The sequence below is a fragment of the Salvelinus fontinalis genome, chromosome 8, assembly GCF_029448725.1.
Source record: "Salvelinus fontinalis isolate EN_2023a chromosome 8, ASM2944872v1, whole genome shotgun sequence".
Taxonomy (NCBI): domain Eukaryota; kingdom Metazoa; phylum Chordata; class Actinopteri; order Salmoniformes; family Salmonidae; genus Salvelinus; species Salvelinus fontinalis.
Genome location: NC_074672.1, coordinates 7,647,675 through 7,669,257, shown reverse-complemented (window position 1 = coordinate 7,669,257; position 21,583 = coordinate 7,647,675). Strand labels below are relative to the sequence as shown.

General features: G+C 43.9%; 1 protein-coding gene across 5 annotated transcripts in view; it reads right to left on the bottom strand.

Annotated features, from left to right (window-relative positions):
- Positions 1–21,583, bottom strand: part of LOC129860448 (agrin-like) — a 368,127-nt gene that overhangs the window by 32,243 nt on the left and 314,301 nt on the right. For 3 of the 5 annotated variants that reach the window (XM_055930837.1, XM_055930840.1, XM_055930839.1), the window contains 8 exons: positions 21,232–21,424; positions 16,102–16,317; positions 15,469–15,698; positions 11,997–12,131; positions 7,627–7,717; positions 5,534–5,698; positions 2,826–2,937; positions 603–614 (listed from right to left, as the gene is read on the bottom strand). In XM_055930837.1, coding sequence (XP_055786812.1) covers positions 603–614; positions 2,826–2,937; positions 5,534–5,698; positions 7,627–7,717; positions 11,997–12,131; positions 15,469–15,698; positions 16,102–16,317; positions 21,232–21,424 — 1,154 coding nt within the window. The remainder of the gene's footprint in view (positions 1–602; positions 615–2,825; positions 2,938–5,533; positions 5,699–7,626; positions 7,718–11,996; positions 12,132–15,468; positions 15,699–16,101; positions 16,318–21,231; positions 21,425–21,583) is intronic. The other 2 variants (XM_055930838.1, XM_055930841.1) reach the window with 1 other exon arrangement.

Here is a 21,583-nt window from a genome sequence, read left to right as displayed (position 1 = left end):
ACAGGCAGAGAGAAATTAATGAATTCATTATTTCGTTCACACAATGAACCCACCGACCTGTCAGTGCACCGCCTGACTGCCACTGTCCCAGATAACAATTACTATCGGTCAACAGCTTATTTTCACATGTGAAAAGACACAAAAATAGAACCTGTTCCGAATAAATAAGTGACGGATTGCGGCAGTACAGTATCTCACAATTGGTGGGAACGGTGTCATAAACAAGACACGCTCTTATACATTTTTTGTTGTTGAAATTATTCAGACGAAAATAACGGACTTGGTGAGAAAGCGCCTTAAGAAGTTTCATTGTTGCGAGGCATAATGGCGGCCAGAAAGATAACTTCCCTCACTTCCTCCTTCCGCCTCCACAGCAGACGGACTGAGGTGAAAGCCAAACCTAGTTCTTTAACAAATGTCTCTACTTTGGTACAGTGTATGAAATGCTAGTACTAAATACAGACCCTTTTCCCCTGTCAGTTCTATAGTCTAATAACTGTCGTATGGTGGAGCATGGGGGTGAGAAGTGGCGAACTGAAATTGGAGCTGAAAGTGGCGATATGAAATATGTCAAAGGAGGTGGATGGCACTTGTCTTATTACCTTGCGTGATTTCTTAGTTTCCAGACAGCACACAGTAAGAGAAAAGAACACGGGAGGGGAAAAAGGTTATCAGAAGAGAGAGATCAATGGACGGTGGTGTGTGGAGAAACAGGCAACACACACACTCAAATGCACACCCCGGACCAACATAAAACTGCATAACACAACACAAACTGTGAAGCCTGAAGGTCATGGACAAGACAGAAAGGCGGCCACTAAAAATAAATGACAAACAATAATTGTGCTTAAGGAAGTTGCAGCTGTGGCTCAAACATAATTTGGATCCACCATTTGCCAGCCAATGCAGACAGTGTTATTTCTGTTTGTGAGAAAAAGCATGCATGGATTTGACGTGAAATTTCGTCTTTTTAAAATCTCCTTCTGGATTTGACTGAAATATTCTGTTTTTAGTCCTGAATCACAGAAATTCCCATCCCAGGTATAAATTAATAACTTGATATAAGGTATCTATATCAAAGATGCTAGGCTCTCTGAGTGCAGTGGGACTTCCTGGCTCCCATCTTCATTGTAAATGCAGGAGTAGGAGAAAATTAGCTGCCAACTATATCCTGCATGGGGCCTCTATGCATTGAGCTCCTCCATCACTGGCCTCCACTCACCCCTATCTTTCTCACCCTCTCCCTGTTCTCGTCTTTTAATACGATTTTCTGCCTCCTTTGCAGTAGGGAAACACAATTACTTTACGGAGGACAGGAAGACAAAAAGAAAAGAGAGGAAAAAGTGACAGCATGCATTCTGGAGGCGGTGGCTTTGGAGTTGACTTGCATGCGGGTGTACATGTTCCTAATCACAAATTACTCTGTTTAATATAATTGGATGACTTGCAGACATATTGTATCTGGCTATTAGATTGCTCTCACTTAGGCCCATGTACCTGGTTTATTGCTTGATTATCAGTCTTTATTTTTCCCATCTCTCCATCTATATATCTACCTCCCTAGAGTTTAAGAGCATGGGTTAAAATAATGTAATAATGATAATAACTGTACTTGTGCATGTGACAATGAAACTTGTACATATTAATGGGCTGCACTATTGGGGATCTTTGCTTCACTAGGAGCTAAAAGGAATAAGTAAAGTCATACTAATGGGTGTATACCACTCAGGCCATGGAGGATGTTTTTCGTGACTGCAGCAAATAAGAACAAGATCATACTTCTGTGTCGACCTTTCAGCAGATGCAAAGATGGCAGATAAAAACAATTCTAAAAAGTAGGGAAATGAGACATTTCCAAATCAGAGACCGCCTGTCAAACATGCCCTTTATGTCTCCAGCGTACTATTTGTTACCTTGACGAGCTATCAGAATAGAGTGGAATGTGTTTTCAAACACAACCCTGGTAGCGTGTATGGCCTTATGGACGACCTCAACTAGGTAAGCGTTTTGTCTGGTGTGTTATCATCAGTGCACTCTGGGACTAAAGAGTGCACTGAGTTGAACAGCTCCATTGATAAGGGCCTGTATGCATGGCCAAGGATGTGGTGCTACAGTGACACGCATGTACACACACACACACACAGTAGCGCAGGCTAAGCATAAGCAAAGCTGGATATTGCCTTGCATGCTAATAGCTAGGCTAATCATAAATCATGATAATCATGATTAGCCTTGCATGCTAGCAGCTACGCAGAGTATATTCATATCCAGTTTGCCTTGCATGCTAATAGCTAGGCTAATCATAAATCATGATAATCATGATTAGCCTTGCATGCTAGCAGCTATGCAGAGTATATTCATATCCAGTTTGCCCTGCATGCTAATAGCTAGGCTAATCATAAATCATGATAATCATGATTAGCCTTGCATGCTAGCAGCTATGCACAGTATATTCATATCCAGTTTGCCTTGCATGCTAATAGCTAGGCTAATCATAAATCAGGACAATCATGATTAGCCTAGCATGCTAGCAGCTACGCAGAGTATATTCATATCCAGTTTGCCCTGCATGCTAATAGCTAGGCTAATCATAAATCATGATAATCATGATTAGCCTAGCATGCTAGCAGCTATGCAGAGTATATTCATATCCAGTTTGCCTTGCATGCTATTAGCTAGGCTAATCATAAATCATGATAATCATGATTAGCCTTGCATGCTAACAGCTATGCAGAGTATATTCATATCCAGTTTGCCCTGCATGCTAATAGCTAGGCTAATCATAAATCATGATTAGCCTAGCATGCTAGCTCTCTCTGTCTCACCGGCGACTCTCCCCTGACTGGGTCCTTTCCGTTTATGTTGATCTCTCCCTTGCGACTGGCCCTCTCCAGATTCACTGTGTTCCACACGCCCATCTTGATCTTATCTTTACTCCTGCATGAGAGGAGCAGACAAACGAGCCAAGAGGTCAGGGACGTCTCAAAGCAACACACACAAGTACAATCCAAAATCAAGAGACAACAATAACCCAGTTAACAAGGACTCCTAGGCCGTCATTGAAAATAAGAATTCGTTCTTAACTGACTTGCCTAGTTAAATAAAGGTAAAATTAAAATAAATAGGTGTCTAGACTAGAGTTGCTACAGGGTTCTAGACTAGAGTAGCTATGGAGTTCTAGATAAGAGTCGTTATGGGGTTCTGGACTAGAGTTGCTATGGGCTAGAAGATTAATTGCTATGCGGTTTAAGACCTGCGACACTATGGGGTTCTAGACATGAGTCGCTATGTGGTTCTAGATTAGTTGCTATGGGGTTCTAGACTAGAGTCACTATTTGTTTCTAGACTAGAGTCACTATGGGGTTTCAGTCTAGAGTCACTATGGGGTTTCAGACTAGAGTCACTATGGGGTTTCAGACTAGAGTCACTATGGGGTTACAGACTAGAGTCACTATGGGGTTTCAGACTAGAGTCACTATGGGTTTCAGACTAGAGTCACTATGGGGTTTCAGACTAGAGTCACTATGGGTTTCAGACTAGAGTCACTATGGGGTTTCAGACTAGAGTCACTATGGGTTTCAGACTAGAGTCACTATGGGGTTTCAGACTAGAGTCACTATGGGTTTCAGACTAGAGTCACTATGGGGTTTCAGACTAGAGTCACTAGGGGTTTCAGACTAGAGTCACTATTGGGTTACAGACTAGAGTCACTATGGGGTTTCAGACTAGAGTCACTATGGGGTTTCAGACTAGAGTCACTATGGGGTTTCAGACTAGAGTCTCTATGGGGTTTCAGTCTAGAGTCACTATGGGGTTTCAGACTAGAGTCTCTATGGGGTTTCAGACTAGAGTCACTATGGGGTTTCAGACTAGAGTCACTATGGGGTTTCAGACTAGAGTCACTATGGGGTTTCAGACTAGAGTCACTATGGGGTTTCAGACTAGAGTCACTATGGGGTTTCAGTCTAGAGTCACTATGGGGTTTCAGTCTAGAGTCACTATGGGGTTTCAGACTAGAGTCACTATGGGGTTTCAGACTAGAGTCACTATGGGGTTTCAGACTAGAGTCACTATGGGGTTTCAGACTAGAGTCACTATGGGGTTTCAGACTAGTCTCTCTATGGGGTTTCAGACTAGAGTCACTATGGGGTTTCAGACTAGAGTCTCTATGGGGTTTCAGTCTAGAGTCACTATGGGGTTTCAGACTAGAGTCTCTATGGGGTTTCAGACTAGAGTCACTATGGGGTTTCAGACTAGAGTCACTATGGGGTTTCAGACTAGAGTCTCTATGGGGTTTCAGACTAGAGTCACTATGGGGTTTCAGACTAGAGTCACTATGGGGTTTCAGACTAGAGTCACTATGGGGTTTCAGTCTAGAGTCACTATGGGGTTTCAGTCTAGAGTCACTATGGGGTTTCAGACTAGAGTCACTATGGGGTTTCAGACTAGAGTCACTATGGGGTTTCAGACTAGAGTCACTATGGGGTTTCAGACTAGAGTCACTATGGGGTTACAGACTAGAGTCTCTATGGGGTTACAGACTAGAGTCACTATGGGGTTTCAGACTAGAGTCACTATGGGTTTCAGACTAGAGTCACTATGGGGTTTCAGACTAGAGTCACTATGGGTTTCAGACTAGAGTCACTATGGGGTTTCAGACTAGAGTCACTAGGGGTTTCAGACTAGAGTCACTATTGGGTTACAGACTAGAGTCACTATGGGGTTTCAGACTAGAGTCACTATGGGGTTTCAGACTAGAGTCACTATGGGGTTTCAGACTAGAGTCACTATGGGGTTTCAGACTAGAGTCACTATGGGGTTTCAGACTAGAGTCTCTATGGGGTTTCAGTCTAGAGTCACTATGGGGTTTCAGACTAGAGTCTCTATGGGGTTTCAGACTAGAGTCACTATGGGGTTTCAGACTAGAGTCACTATGGGGTTTCAGACTAGAGTCACTATGGGGTTTCAGACTAGAGTCACTATGGGGTTTCAGACTAGAGTCACTATGGGGTTTCAGTCTAGAGTCACTATGGGGTTTCAGTCTAGAGTCACTATGGGGTTTCAGACTAGAGTCACTATGGGGTTTCAGTCTAGAGTCACTATGGGGTTTCAGTCTAGAGTCACTATGGGGTTTCAGACTAGAGTCACTATGGGGTTTCAGACTAGAGTCACTATGGGGTTTCAGACTAGAGTCACTATGGGGTTTCAGACTAGAGTCACTATGGGGTTACAGACTAGAGTCTCTATGGGGTTTCAGTCTAGAGTCTCTATGGGGTTTCAGACTAGAGTCACTATGGGGTTTCAGACTAGAGTCACTATGGGGTTTCAGTCTAGAGTCACTATGGGGTTTCAGACTAGAGTCACTATGGGGTTTCAGACTAGAGTCACTATGGGGTTTCAGACTAGAGTCACTATGGGGTTTCAGACTAGAGTCACTATGGGGTTTCAGACTAGAGTCACTATGGGGTTTCAGACTAGAGTCTCTATGGGGTTGCAGTCTAGAGTCACTATGGGGTTGTAGTGTGGTGCCCACCTGATGACGGCTGGGCCTTTGCCCAGGTCGTAGCGAAACTCCAGGATGCCGTCGTTGAGGGAGAGGGAGATGAAGTCCCCTTTGCCGTCGGTCTTCTGGCCATTGTAGAATATCATGCCGTTTGATTCGTTAGCCATGAGCACCACCGTCATGCTGACCTTTTGGCTGCAGACAAAACACAAACATGAGTAAACCACCAGGCACAGACAAAAAAACATACAGCAATAGTAAACAAGTGCCAGACTAAACATAAAAAACATCAGTAAACAAACAGACATAAGACCAACAACAATGGTAAACAAACACCATCGCGGAATGGAGGCCAGACCTGGTATTAAAACTTCTTCGGGATAGCCCCCTTTTTTACAATTTTCGCCTAAATGACATACCCAAATCTAACTGCCTGTAGCTCAGGACCTGAAGCAAGGATATCCATATTCTTGGTACCATTTGAAAGGAAACACTTTGAAGATTGTGGAAATGTGAATTGAATGTAGGAGAATAAAACACAATATATCTGGTAGGAGAAAATACAAAGAAAATATATATATATTTTTCTACCACCATCTTTGAAATGCAACACAAACGTCCCAGTTCCAGCCATCACTCTGCTTGTAATTTCGATGGTGTCCACAAGATGGCAGCAGTGTATGTGCAGAGTTTCAGATGGATAACTTGTAGTATGAGTGAACTACAAGACTTTTAGTGTGAAGTCCCCAGGTATATTTGGGCAAATCGTGAAGGAGACATCTGCAATCATATTACATTTTTCTGCAAGAATATCGTCACATCTGTATTCTTGGACTTTGCTTTTCCAGTATTAGTAGCCATATTATGTTCAACATTTGCAAAACAATCAGTTTTCATAACTTCATAACTCTGAATATTCTTGTAATTTTTATGCAAAATGAAAAGGAATGCTGTCGTACAAAGTCAGTAGCTACATTTTACGACAGATACAGGGTTTCCGGATACTCCCGTAAATTCGAGCTCATTGGCCATCTAGCTAGCTTTGTTTGACCCTGATTGGTGCTTATTTGACAAAGTTAGCGTCGCTCTCTGACCAAATATGGTATCCTATAGGATATACTACACCCCTAATGATATTGAAGTCTGGATACATTCTAGGATCTCCGAGGAATACATACAAACGTGATTTGACTGGTTGAAATAACATTAAAGATGAGATTTTCACAGATTCCTTTCTTTGCAAATTGAACAAGTGAAAATACAAAATGGATCATGCGTGCTATATGGACCTTTTTAGGATATGAAACAGGATTTTATCTAACAAAACGACACTTCATGTTATCTCTGGGACCCTTTGGATGATAAATCAAAGATTTCAGAATGTAAGTACACATTTCACCTTCAGAGGTGAATTTATCAAACCTATCGCGGTGAAAAAAGTATATTGTTGTTAGGAACTCTCCTCAAGCAATAGCATTGCATTTTTTTCGCAGTAATAGCTACTGTAAATTGGACAGTTATATATTTTTTAAAGTAAGCTTTCAGCCGATATAACACACTTATACGTACCGACATTTGTTTCTCTAAAATCCGCAATCGTGAGCCAAGGCGCTGCGTGATTTACAACTGTCCCGTTGACGGGACACCTATCCCTTAAACACTTGTCTACCATGCCTGTCTGTCAACTGTTATGTCCATCTGGTCTTTACATCATGTAACAATGTTGCATGTGACGATAGCTGTACTTGTGTGATCTTTCGTGTAACCTACACAAGACTGAAAATAATTCCCACCATCGAGGACAACATAAACATTTCATTCATGATATTTCTATGGAATAGTATTTCTAAGCAGGAGGACAATTATCTGTTCCGTTCGATTTAACGATATCCAATTCATCACCAGACTGTCCTGCTGGAGGCACAGCTTAAGTATCTATCTGCCATCACAGCAAGTCACAGCTCCTGTGTACCTACTCCTGGAGATCAATATACCTTTACGATACAGCACCGGAATACACTCAAATATCAGTGCCGGTGTCTTCGTGGACACACATGGTGTCGTGTGTGAGTATACGTGTGTGTCTGCATGTCTGTGTGTAGTGGAATTTGCATTTGACTTACTGGAGAGCGTGACCGTAGGTGTGCAATCCCTTCAGCTTCAGGTAAGAGTCGCCACTAAAGGACGGCATGTAGGCCCCTTTCTTGTCCGACACTGAAGATGAAACGCAAATGGAATGCATTACAACAGGCATTATGTCATCCTTACGATATCGCACTGTGCATGCTTATGACAGTAAGAAGGCTTATGCAGTCTGTCAGGGGCACATTGGCTGAAGTCAGTGCTACCCACCCAGGCGGTCCATTTTGTTCTAACAATGGTGGCCTAGTCTTCACCCACCCACACAGACACACACACACAGTTTGGGGCTGCGAGGCTCTTTTCTTTGCTAATTAGTCGGGATTAGCTAACTGAGTCGGGGAGGGGAGGCAGACGGAGATGAGAAAGCTAATTAGCCGTTGTGTAGGAAACGGCTAATGACGGAGAGGACAATAGGAGCACTGCTGCAGACAAAACAAGGAAGTGTGCCGTCAAAGCAGCTGTCATAATAAGGAAAGGAAAGAGCAACCTCGGAACTCACCCAGTGGACCAGGAGAACATTTCGGTTTCTTTAGCTGAATGCACACACACACACAACTTGTCACAAGCAAATTTGAGCGGAGAATTGCACTTGTGGTTTAAAAGGACTGGCTATGTTTCTGCCGTAAGGTACAGGGACTCAGATAAGTGAGTGACAAGGTAAAGGGAGATGGACAGTTGGAATCTAAAATCTCACACGAGTTCCAGCGAAGTGTAGTTGCATTGGGGACAGCAGCCAAGTACTAGGGAAAAACGCTCTTGTACTTAGTATTAGTGAGTATAACTATGTCTACCAAGGGCTTCCTTCGAGTAGGCGGTTGGCGACACCATCTGTCTTTAACTGTTCCCAGTACAGACTTTAAAGCATACACAAGCTGAATGAGGTCTTCTTATCTGATCTGAGAGATCCTGCCTTAACTGTTCCCAGTACAGACTTTAAAGCATACGCCACTGAATGATGTATTTTTATCTGAGAGATCCTGTCTTTAAATGTTCCCAGTACAGCCCTTAAGCTGAATGATGGTTCTGTTACGTGATCCAGATCCTGTGTCGGCCAGACACTCCGGCTGAGTGACTTCTTCATTAATCATCATGGGAGGATTGATGTCAATAGTCATCTCATTGATTTAATTGAAGCCCTCAGAGTGTGAGATGCTCTTTCCCTCACAATGATTTTCAGTTCACCCCAATTGATTTTAAATCACCTGCTAACTGGGACTTACGGTGAGGCGAGAGGCGGTTCTCCTCAGGTGTTAGTCGACCCGGTCAGGTTAGGAAAGCGCGCGTGTGCGAGTGGATTAACGAGACTGTGCACGTTTGTCTTTGCCTGTGTGCCTACGTACTAATCAATGTTTGTTTTTTTTACTTTTGAACACCAACCTTCATTGTTATACATTGAGTCAAATATTCTCAAGCCTTTATATTCTGAAAACATCCATGAGAATTTCAATGAGAGGTGGTGGAGGAAAAAAGTGAATGAAAACCAGTTGCAAACACATCTACAAAAGAGCTAATGATAAACTTCAAACGCAGCTCCGGTACATTAGGGTCTCCTCTCCAGCCGTGGCCCATGCTACTTCCCCTAGGAGCTAAGTGGAGGCGAAAGCGTTTGAACACAACACCTGTGGAAAGGGGAGCAGGTGAGAGACGGAGAATGGCTACGGAAAGGATCTGTAACAAACGAAGCCGATGCGCTAACAGCCTGATAGGCCAATCGCAGGGCTCCGCTGTGCGCCAGACACCCTGGAGGCACGGCCCGTCTCTCTGCATTTAATCTCTCTCCCGAATCAAGATGGAAAAATGGAGCAGCACGACACGGAGGAGAAAATAGTGGAAGGGGAAAGAGGGAACATTTAAAATGTGGGAGATCTTCCACACTGAATCCTGACTGGACCATTGAGGTACGATGATAAGCTTGGCGTTTTATTTTTTAAATCAAATGTTTGTAGTTTAAGTAGCGATGATACGACATATAAATACTGAAGTCAAACACAGACTGATGTACATACTGTACTGACATGCTTTATAAACTCAGCAAAAAAAAAAACGCCCCTTTTTCAGGACTATGTCCTTCAAAGATAATTCCTAAAAATCCAAATAACTTCACAGATCTTCATTGAAAAGGGTTTAAACACTGTTTCCCATGCTTGTTCAATGAACCATAAACAATTAATGAACATGCACCTGTGGAACGGTCGTTAAGACACTAACAGCTTACAGAAGGTAGGCAATTAAGGTCACAGTTATGAAAACTTAGGACACTAAAGAGGCCTTTCTACTGACTCTGAAAAACACCAAAAAAGAAAGATACCCAGGGTCCCTGCTCATCTGCGTGAACGTGCCTTAGGCATGCTGCAAGGAGGCACGAGGACTGCAGATGTGGCCAGGGCAATAAATTGCAATGTCCGTACTGTAAGACGCCTAAGAGAGCGCTACAGGGAGACAGGACGGACAGCTGATCGTCCTCGCAGTGGCAGACCATCTGGAACAACACCTGCACAGGATCGGTACATCCGAACATCACACCTCCAGGACAGGTACAGAATGGCAACAACAACTGCCCAAGCTACACCAGGAACGCACAATCCCTCCATCAGTGCTGACTGTCCGCAATAAGCTGAGAGAGGCTGGACTGAGGGCTTGTAGGCCTGTTGTAAGGCAGGTCCTCACCAAGCGTCACCGGCAACAACGTCGCCTATGGGCACAAACCCACCGTCGCTGGACCAGACAGGACTGACAAAAAGTGCTCTTCACTGACGAGTCGTGGTTTAGTCTCACCAGGGGTGTTTGTCGGATTCGCATTTATTGTCGAAGGAATGAGCTTACTCCGAGGCCTGTACACTGGAGCGGGATCGATTTGGACGTGGAGGGTCAGTCATGGTCTGGGGCGGTGTGTCACAGCATCACCGGACTGAGCTTGTTGTCATTGCAGGCAATCTCAACACTGTGCGTTACAGGGAAGTCATCCTCCTCCCTCATGTGGTACCCTTCCTGCAGGCTCATCCTGACATGACCCTCCAGCATGGCAATGACACCAGCCATACTGCTCGTTCTGTGCGTGATTTCCTGCAAGACAGGAACGACAGTGTTCTGCCATAGCCAGCAAAGAGCCCGGATCCGTTTTTGTCACCAAAGCCCCATATACTACCTACCACTGCGACCTGTATGCTCTCATTGGCTGGCCCTCGCTTCATATTCGTCGCCAAACCCACTGGCTCCAGGTCATCTATAAGTCTTTGCTAGGTAAAGCCCCACCTTATCTCAGCTCACTGGTCATCATGCTACCCACCCGTAGCACGCGCTCCAGGAGGTATATTTCACTGGTCACCCCCAAAGCCAATTCCTCCTTTGGTCGCCTTTCCTTCCAGTTCTCTGCTGCCAATGACTGGAACGAATTGCAAAATCACTGAAGCTGGAGACTCATATCTCCCTTACTAACTTGAAGCATCAGCTGTCAGAGCAGCTCACAGATCATTGCACCTGTACATAGCGCATCTGTAAATAGCCCATCCAGCTAAATCATTTTTTTTGCTCCTTTGCACCCCAGTATCTCTACTTGCACATTCATCTTCTGCACATCTATCACTCCAGTGTTTAATTGCTAAATTGTAATTACTTCGCCACTACGGCCTTTTTATTGACTTACCTCCCTAATCTTACCTCATTTGCACACACTGTATATACATTTTTTCTATTGTGTTATTGACTGTACATTTGTTTATTCCATGTGTAACTCTGTGTTGTTGTTTGTGTCGCACTGCTTTGCTTTATCTTGGCCAGGTCGCAGTTGTAGATGAGAACTTGTTTTCAACTGCCCTACCTGGTTAAATAAAGGTGAAAAAAATAAAATAATTCTCAATCCCATTGAGCATGTCTGGGACCTGTTGGATTGGAGGGTGAGGGCTAGGGCCATTCCCCCCATAAATGTCTGAGAACGTGCAGGTTCCTTGGTGGAAGAGTGGGGTAACATCTCACAGCAAGAACTGACAAATCTGGTGGAGTCCATGAGGAGGAGATGCACTGCAGTACTTAATGCAGCTGGTGGCCACACCAGATACTGACTGTTACTTTTGATTTTGACACCCCCCCCTTTGTTCAGGGACACATTATTCAATTTCTGTTAGTCACATGTCTGTGGAACTTGTTCAGTTTATGTCTCAGTTGTTGGATCTTGTCATGTTCATACAAATATTTACACATGTTAAGTTTGCTGAAAATAAACGCAATTGACAGTGAGAGGACGTTTCTTTTTTTGCTGAGTTTATATCTCAGATACATGCTCACTCTCTCTCAAACACAGACACAAAAAGTTAAGCAGTGGGGATTTAAATTCTTTACAAAGAGGTGCCAGTACCTTGCTCGCAATGGCGTCCCTCGCGGCCCATGGGACACTCACACTTATACCCTCCCTCTGGTTGCACCTGACACTGGGACGATGGGTGGCATCTGTTAGGTTCGCATGGATTGTGGGTGTCGGCGCACGTCGGACCTATATTTCACCATCACCAACAAAAAAACAACAACCCCAAGTTAGAACTCAAACCACAGAATCTTTAAACCATCTTCTCTTATAAAAACCAGGGTTGTATTCATTAGGCACCAAAAAGGGAAATGAATGACAAAAAGGGAGGGACTACCTGAACTTGTTCAATAAGACAAGAACGGGACAGAAGACAAATTACTGCTGTTTTCTCTAACATATGGACAATTAAGTTGTACTCTAAGAAACTTTTTCATTTTCTATTGCAAACCGTTTTGCTACGGTATGCCCTAATTAATACAACCTAGGCCTTTCAGACCATTTTCCCTTCATTCCATGATTTCCTCAGTAATAGAGGTCCTTCTCTAATAGGATTTAGAAAGATTAAGGAAAGACCCAGGCACCCTGTCTTGCTGTTTTGCAGTCATGGGTATGGAGACGGTTCCTGGTAGAGGTGGCTGAAATGTCTCCCGGATGGCTAAATTGGCTTTGCCCTACGCTAACAGGGACGCATCCAAATTCAGCCGTCATTATTTAAGTAGCCAGAGCTACCTGAGGCGAGGAGAATGCTGTAATTAACCCGCTGAGTTCTATTACACTCTTTCTCATCAATTTCTCCTGTTACTCACTCTCTCTCGCACGCACACACACACACACACTCTTTCTCTCGTCTCTCTCCCTCCCTCGTACTCCATCTCCCTCTTGTCTCTGACCAACTCTCTCGTTATCTCTCTCAGAACTATCTTCTTGACCCTAACCAGCCAGGCTTCAAGGCGGCTCATTCAACTGAGACCGCTCTCCTCTGTGTCACAGACGCTCTCCGCTCTGCTAAAGCGGACTCGCTCTCCTCTGTTTTCATCCTCTGCCTTCAACACTGCGAACCATCAGATCCTCCTCGTCACCTTCTCAGGGTTGGGTGTCTCAGGATCTGCAAACCCTTGGATAGCATCCTACCTGACAGGTCGACTGTGTCTGCACCACGTGCTCTCACTGCTGGTGTCCCCCAGGGCTCGGTTCTAAGACCTCTCCTCTTTTCTCTTTACACCAAGTCACTTGGCTCTGTCATATCTTCACATTGTGTCTTCTACCATTGCTATGCGGATGCCACTCAACTACTCTTCTCCATCCACCCTTCTGACGCACAGGTGGCGACACGCATCTCTGCATGCCTGGCAGACATCTCAGCTTGGATATCGGCCCACCATCTCAAGCTCAACCTCGACAAAACGGAGCTACTCATCCTCCCGGGGAAGGCCTGCCCGCTCCAAGACATCTCGAACATGGTTGACAACTCCATGGTGCCCCCCTCCCAGAGTGCAAAGAACCTTGGCCTGGCCCTGGACAAGACACTGTCGTTCTCTGCAAACATCAAAGCAGTGACTTGCTCATGCAGTCACTGCTTTGAAGAGTACAACCCTTCCTCACACAGGTAGTGGTGCAGGTCCGAATCCAGGCACTTGTCATCTCCTGTCTAGACTAATGCAACTCTCTGTTGGCTGGGCTTGTGTTCAACCTTCCTAAGTTCTCCCATGTCACACCGCTCCTCTGCACACTCCACTGGCTTCCAGTCGAAGCTCGCATCATCTTCAAGACCCTGGTGCTTGTCTATGGAGCAGCAAGGGGAACTGCCCCTTCGTGCATTAGGTTATGCTAAAACCCTACATCCCAACCCGAGCACTGCATTCTGCCACTTCTGGTCTCTTGGCCCTCCCACCCCCCAAAGCTCTTCTCAGTCCTGGACCCCAATGGCGGAACCAGCTTCCCTCCAAAGTCAGGACAGCGGAGTCCCTGCCCATCTTACGAAAACATCTGAAGCCCTACCTCTTTGAGGTGTATCTTAAATAACACTCACTCTGCCCCTGACACTGCACTTGGACTGTGACCACTGTAAAGGAGGAGAGGTGTGTAAAGGCCAGGCGATGGGGAGCATTTGGTTATAGTCTTCAGTGGGTTCTTTTACTGCACTACACCTAATCCCAGACAAGTCTTAAGCAAGACAGAGGCAACGTGCTGCGAGCTTTTCAAATGGCTAAATCCTGACTGCGGTATATTCCTCAGACATTGATTCAAATAGTATTGGCTTGCTTTCAAATACTTTTGAGCAGCTGATTGAGCCCAATGAGGAGTGCACGGTGGGGTAGAGGTAATCACGGGTCCAAAAAGTTGGAGCCGTTCCGAAATGGACCTGGGGCTTTCCCACCCAGACCCGATATGCATAAATAAACAATGTAATCTAGAGACCCGTTTCGAACAGACCCGAAGACAACTAGAACCTTTCCGTACAGGTTGGTCCAGATCCGATCCGAGTGGGACGAAGCAGCAAATTAGTATTTCTATAAGTTCCTTTATTAACCGGAGCTGATAAAGTGCAAGAGGAAGAGAGGGGCCACACTGTGACAAGGTGAGGAGGGAGGGAGGGGTGAGAGACAGCAACCAACCAAGCCGACTCGCGCTATAGTAGACTAATAGCTGCCATAGCTAGGCTATTTATCATCAAATATGAGCACGTGGTACCCGTCTTGACTGCATCAAACCGGGAGAAGCTAATTAAGAGAGCTAATGTTAGCTAGCTAGGCTAACTGAGGTTTGCAGTGCATGCGCTTTCTCATCCTAGAGTTACAAATAACAACAACTCCAATTCAGAATGTTAAGTTGCAGCCTTCCTGTTGCCTCTTGGTCGTTGAAGCCTATCCCTCTCCTTTAACTTTAAATTAGATAGCTCCTAACTTTTGCCACACATGGAGAGAGGCTCTATGTCTGTAGCCTACTGCAGCATTGACAGGCCAACCACAAGCTACACACGCCAAGGTCCACACAAGTGAAAAGCAAGAGCAGCAACATAAATAAGAATATATTTCTCTCTCTCTACTGCAGCAGTCACGTTCAGATCTGTACGGGTCCTTCCAAACAAGTCAGTTACAATTACATATAGCCAAGACCCGTGACAAATTATATCAGATCCGACCCAGACCTGTGACATTATTTAGAGTTCTGTATCCGGACTTGCTCGGGTCCCGGACCTGGTCTCGGGTATTCAGGTACAGGTGGATCCATGAAGACTTCTACTGTGGGTTTAATTGTGCCAGGCAAGCTCAATCAAGTGCAGTTTAATTATTCAAATAAACAAAAACAAATACTATTTGTGAACCCAAATCTACGGTGCCAAGAACTGAGGTCTGGGTCATGTTCATTAGGGCATGCAACAAAAAAACATTTTGAAATGTGTTGCAATGGTGTTTCTCAATGGACAAGTCCAGGTAGTCCCTTGATGTTGCGGACCACTTTCAGCTGTTTGGTGCCTAATGACTATGACCCTGTTGTTAGAAAGAAAAAGTGTTTGGCTGACCGGAGTAGCTGTTGATGCACTTGCAGTGGAACATCTCAGCCTCCTTGACCTGGCAGGAGGCACTGTTCTTACAGGGGTTAGGCTGGCACGGGTTGTTGCCGCACTCGCCTACGCCGGTGCCGTAGAGCACGTTGCCACCCTTCTCCTGCAGGTTGTACACCAGGTTGTTGACGTCCAGCGTGCGAACACAGCCAACAAGACCTGTACCGGTGGAGGTCCTCTCCTTCACACTAAGAGAGAAGGGGATGGAGAGAGTGGGAGGGGGAGAGGGAGAGAGAGAGAAGAGGGAGAGAGAGAGAGGGGTTGAAAGCAAGAGAGTGAATGATAATATACCATCAGCCATTCAATAGTTTTCAAATCAACTTAGTGATAAATAGGAAAAATAAAACACAGGTGCTGGACAGAAAAAACAAACAAATAATATGAAAAAAGCAATACCTGCAGCTCTGCTAATGCTCACTGTATATGCGTCTCAATAAACCAATATGGTACCAGAGAGTTCCGTACTGTTTTTATAGAACTCAACAACTCCTTCCCCCATCAATCTCCTTTTCTCTACATACACTAATACATGACTAATTATATATTGCTAATATACAACCATACTAATGCCATCTTCATGTGAGGCCTTACTCTGTCATCATGTCCTCGGGCACCCCTCCGATGAAGAGGTGTGTGTCCAGGTTGAGGCCGTCGGTGCCGGGGGGGCTGGCGCCCTCGATGTGGAGCTCGTCATCCACGCTCAGCACGGCGTTGCGCCGGTTCCTCGTCACCACCAGCTGGTACCAGCGACCCTGCTTCACCTGGACTTTACTGACCAGTGTGCCTGTGCCCGAGCCGGTGTTGAACCTAGGGGTGGGAAGCAAACCATCATCTTTATATAATATGTTCAATGGAGTATCTGCATTGAAAGAAGATTTTTTAATCCAGGAATAGGCTTAATCTGGATACAGGAAACTGGCCCATACTGCATTTGTTTTTCAGTATATACATTTTTTTTAAGGAAGCAGTTTAGAGGTCTATGGTGCACCAGCTACTCCTGATTAACTGCCCTACATGTACCTAAGGAAATCTTGGTTGAGAATTGATGGTATTATATTTCTCATAATCAATTGCCCTCAACTCTAATGTGATTTTTATAGAGCTACTGTTAGAATGTAGGTCAATAATATTTTCTACACAGTTTCAATATGATTTGAGTCATTTTAAAGTATATTGAGTTTATATATATATATATATACACAGTACCAGTCAAACGTTTTAGAACACACTTACTCATTCCTGGGTTTTTCTTTATTTTTAATATTTTCTACATTGTAGAATAATAGTGAAGAAATCAAAACTATAAAATAACACATATGGAATCATGTAGTAACCAAAAAAGTGTTAAACAAAACAAAATGTATTTTAGATTTGAGATACTTTAAAGTAGCTACTCTTCCCCCTTGATGACAGCTTTGCACACTCTTGGTATTCTCTCAGCTTCATTTTTATTTAACTTACCTTTATTTAACTAGGCAAGTCAGTTAACCTGTTGGGGATGGGGGCGCTGTTTAGACTATTTATGCTAATTTGGCTAATTTTTGAAACAGCTTCCCACAAAATCCTTGATCGTACAATATGCATATTATTATTATTATTGGATAGAAAACAGTCTATAGTTTCTATAGGAGTTGAAATTTTGTCTCTAAGTGGAACAGAGCCCATTCTACAGCAATTTCCCTGACATGGATTCAGATTTCAGAAATGTTGGCCACTGTTCTGAAGTCAGTTAAAACGGCACTGATATTGCTATGACTATACGGACACTTCTTACGTCTTCCCCTGGATGCCTTTACGTGATGACGATTCCAATGGGGTCGATTGCGCGTTCACAGGCCCTATAAATCAAAAAACCCTGTAGCTAGCAAGTCTTTCCTTGGTGCGTAACGCGCGTGCTGGACACCGACCCGCTCCTGTTCCAAGCGTTAGTTTAGCCTGTTATATTTCTCCGGTCATCTTTTCACTCGTTATAGGAGTTAAAAACATCATAAGGTAGTTAATTTAAAGCGTTTTATAGCAATTTATATCCGTTTAGTGCGATTTTGGGACATTTATTTTTGCAACGATGTGAAAAGTTGGGCACGCTTTTCAGTTCATCCCGAACGCAGTTGACATTTCCACATGGCAAGAGGACAGCTTTCCACCAAAAGACGATTTCTCCCAAGAAAGGATCCTTTGCCCAAGATACTGATGGAAGAACAGCTCAAGGTAGGACATTTTTATTATGATAAATCGTGTTTCTGTCGAAACATTTTAGTGGCTTAGGACGCCATGTTTTATGACGTAGCTTCGCTAGGCGCAAACTGTATTGAAAAGTAAGGATAAATTAAAAAATGTTATTCCGCAATTGTATTAAGAATTAAATTGTCTATCAATCCCTGTCCACCCTATATTTTTTAGTCACGTTTATGAGTATTTATGTATAAGAGTAGATCACTGTCTAAGTGGCGCAAGGACTTTTTCTTTACCAGCTTGTCTACATTTCACATTGTCTAACCATGATTTTGGTGGCTAAATATAAACATTTGCGATCAAACTCTATATGGAATGTGTAATATGATGTTACAGGAGTGTCATCGGAAGAATTCTGAGAAGGTTAGTGAAAAAATTAATATATTTTGGCGATGTTTACGTTATCGCTCTCTTTGGCTAGAATCAATGCTCTGGTAACGTTTGCATATGTGGTATGCTAATATAACGATTTATTGTGTTTTCGCTGTAAGACACTTAGAAAATCTGAAATATTGTCTGTATTCACAGGATCTGTGTCTTTCGATTCGTGTATGCTGTGTATTTTTACGAAATGTTTGATGATTAGTAAGTAGGTAAACACGTTGCTCTAAGTAGTTTTTCTATTCCATTTGTGACGGTGGGTGCAATTGTAACTTATGCCATCTACCTGAAATATGCACTTTTTTCTAACAAAACCTATCCCATACCATAAATATGTTATCAGACTGTCATCTAATGAGTTTTTTTGTTGGTTAGGGGCTATAAATATCTTAGTTTAGCCGAATTGGTGATGGCTACTGGTGTTGGTGGACAAATAAAAGATGGTGGATTATGCTAATGTGTTTTTAGGTAATAGATGTACATCTTTACATATTGTGTCTTCCCTGTAAAACATTTTAAAAATCGGAAATGTTGACTGGATTCACAAGATCTGTGTCTTTCATTAGCTGTATTGGACTTTAATGTGTGAAAGTTAAATATTTAAAAAATATATTTTTTTTGAATTTCGCGGCACTGGTTTTTCAGTGGGGGGGGGGGGGGTGTGCCGCTAGCGCCACGCTGATCCTAGACAGGTTAAGAACAAATTCTTTTTTTCAATGACGGCCTAGGAACATGGTAACATGGAACTGCCTTGTTCAGGGGCAGAATAACAGATTTGTACCTTGTCAGCTCGGGAACATGCAACCTTTCGGTTACTAGCCCAACGGTCTAACTACTAGGCTACCCTGCCGCCCTGAGGTCACCTGGAATGCATCTCAATGAACAGGTGAGCCTTTGTTAAAAGTTAATTTGTGGAATTTCTTTCCTTCTTAATGTGTTTGAGCCAATCACTTGTGTTGTGACAAAGAAGGGGTGGTATACAGAAGATAGCCCTATTTGGTAAAAGACCAAGTCCATATTACGGCAAGAACAGCTCAAATAAGCAACAGGAAATGACAGTCCATCATTACTTTAAGACATGAAGGTCAGTCAATCCAGAAAGTGTCAAGAACTTTGAAAGTTTCTTCAAGTGCAGTCGCAAAAACCATCAAGCGCTATGATGAAACTGGCTCTCATGAGGACCGCCACAGGTAAGGAAGACCCAGAGTGACCTCTGCTGCAGAGGTTAAGTTCATTAGAGTTAACCGCACCTCAGATTGCAGTCCAAATAAATGCTTCAGAGTTCAAGCAACAGACACATCTCAACATCAACTGTTCAGAGGAGACTGCATGAATCAGGCCTTCATGGTCGAATTGCTGCAAAGAAACCACTCCTAAAGGACACCAATAATAAGAAGAGACTTGCTTGGGCCAAGAAACACAAGCAATAAACATTAGACTGGTGGAAATCTGTAATTTGGTCTGATGAGTCCAAATTTGAGATTTTTGGTTCCAACCGCCGTGTCTTTGTGAGACGCATAGTAGGTGAAGGGATGATCTCCGCATGTGTGGTTCCCACCGTGAAGCATGGAGGAGGAGGTGTAATGGTGTTGGGGTGCTTTGCTGGTGACACTGTCTGTGATTTATTTAGAATTCACTTAACCAGTATGGCTACCACAGCATTCAGCAGCGACACGCCATCCCATCTGGTTTGCGCTTAGTGGTACTATCATTTGTTTTTCAACAGAACAATGACCCCAAAACACATCTCCAAGCTGTGTAAAGGCTATTTGACCAAGAAGGAGAGTGATGGAGTGCTGCATCAGATGACCTGGCCTCCACAATCCCCCGACCTCAAACCAATTGAGATGGTTTGGGATGAGTTGGACCGCAGTGTGAAGGAAAAGCAGCCAAAAAGTGCTTGCATATGTGGAAACGCCTTCAAGACTGTTGGAAAAGCATTCCAGGTGAAGCTGGTTGAGAGAATGCCAAGAGTGTGCAAAGCTGTCATCAAGGCAAAGGGTGGCTACTTTGAAGAATCTAAAATCTAAAACATATTTTGATTTGTTTAACTTTTTTTGGTTACTACATGATTCCAGATGTGTTATTTCATTATTTTTATGTCTTCACTATTATTATACAATGTGTAAAATAGTAGAAAATTAAGAAAATCCTTTGAATGAGTAGGTGGGCCGAAACTGGACTGGCACACCCCTTCAAATTAGTGGATTCGGCTATTTCAGCCACACCCGTTGCTGACATCTGTATAAAATCGAGCACACAGCCATGCAATCTTCATATACAAACATTGGTAGTAGAATGGCCTGAAGAGCTCCGTGACTTTCAATGTGGTTGTCAGTTCATCAACTTTCTGCCCTGCAAGAGCTGCCCCGGTCAACTGTAAGTGCTGTTATTGTGAAGTGGAAACGTCTAGGAGCAACAACGGCTCAGCCGCTAAGTGGTAAGCCACAAAAGCTCACAGAACAGGACCGCTGAGTGCTGAAGCACGTAGCGCGTAAAAATGGTCTGTCCTCAGTTGCAACACTCACTACTGAGTTCCAACCTGCCTCTGGAAGCAACGTCAGCACAATAACTGTTCGTCGGGAGCTTCATGAAATGGGTTTCCATGGCCGAGCACCCCCACACAAGCCTAAGATCACCATGTGCAATGCCAAGAGCCCTGACCTCAAACCCATCGAACACCTTTGGGAAGAATGGGAACGTCAACTGCGAGCCAGACCAAATCGCCCAACATCAGTGCCTGACCTCACTAATGCTCTTGTGGCTGAATGGAAGCAAGTCCCTGCAACAATGTTCCAACATCTAGTGGAAAGCCTTCCCAGAAGAGTGGAGGCTGTTATAGCAGCAAAGGGGGGACCAACTCCATATGAATGTCCATGATTTTGGAATTAGATGTTCAACAATGTCCACATACTTTTGATCATGTAGTGTATATGTAATTATTAGTGTATATGTCATACTCAAACCACTCGCAGGCCGTATTGGATACCTCCACGGGCCGTATGTTTGACACCATGATCTACAGCTTGCTAACAATGCCCTTTGACACAACTGAACCTCTTCCTGTTTTGTCACTTCCTGTTTTATCACCTCCACCCGTGCACTCACTTGAGCTCCACCTTGCCATTGACCAGGGTGAGAGACAGGAAGTCCTTCTTGCCGTCCTGGCCGTTGAAGAGCAGGATGCCCGTCATCTCGGCCACCCTGAACTCCATGGCGATGCGGACCGTGTGATAGGCCCGCATGGTGTCGAAGGCCAGATAGGACTTACCCCCGAATGACGGGATGAAGTATGTGATCACTGGGAAGAAGAGAGGGGTATTTATTTTTGGTGATACCAATTATCCCACTGATGACATTCTTTAAAAAAAAAATTGAGCTAATAAAATTCATAAAATAAAAAGGAAAGTTTCACATCTTCCTAAGTCTGAGGTGGTTTTAACCTTCCAGACTTGAAATT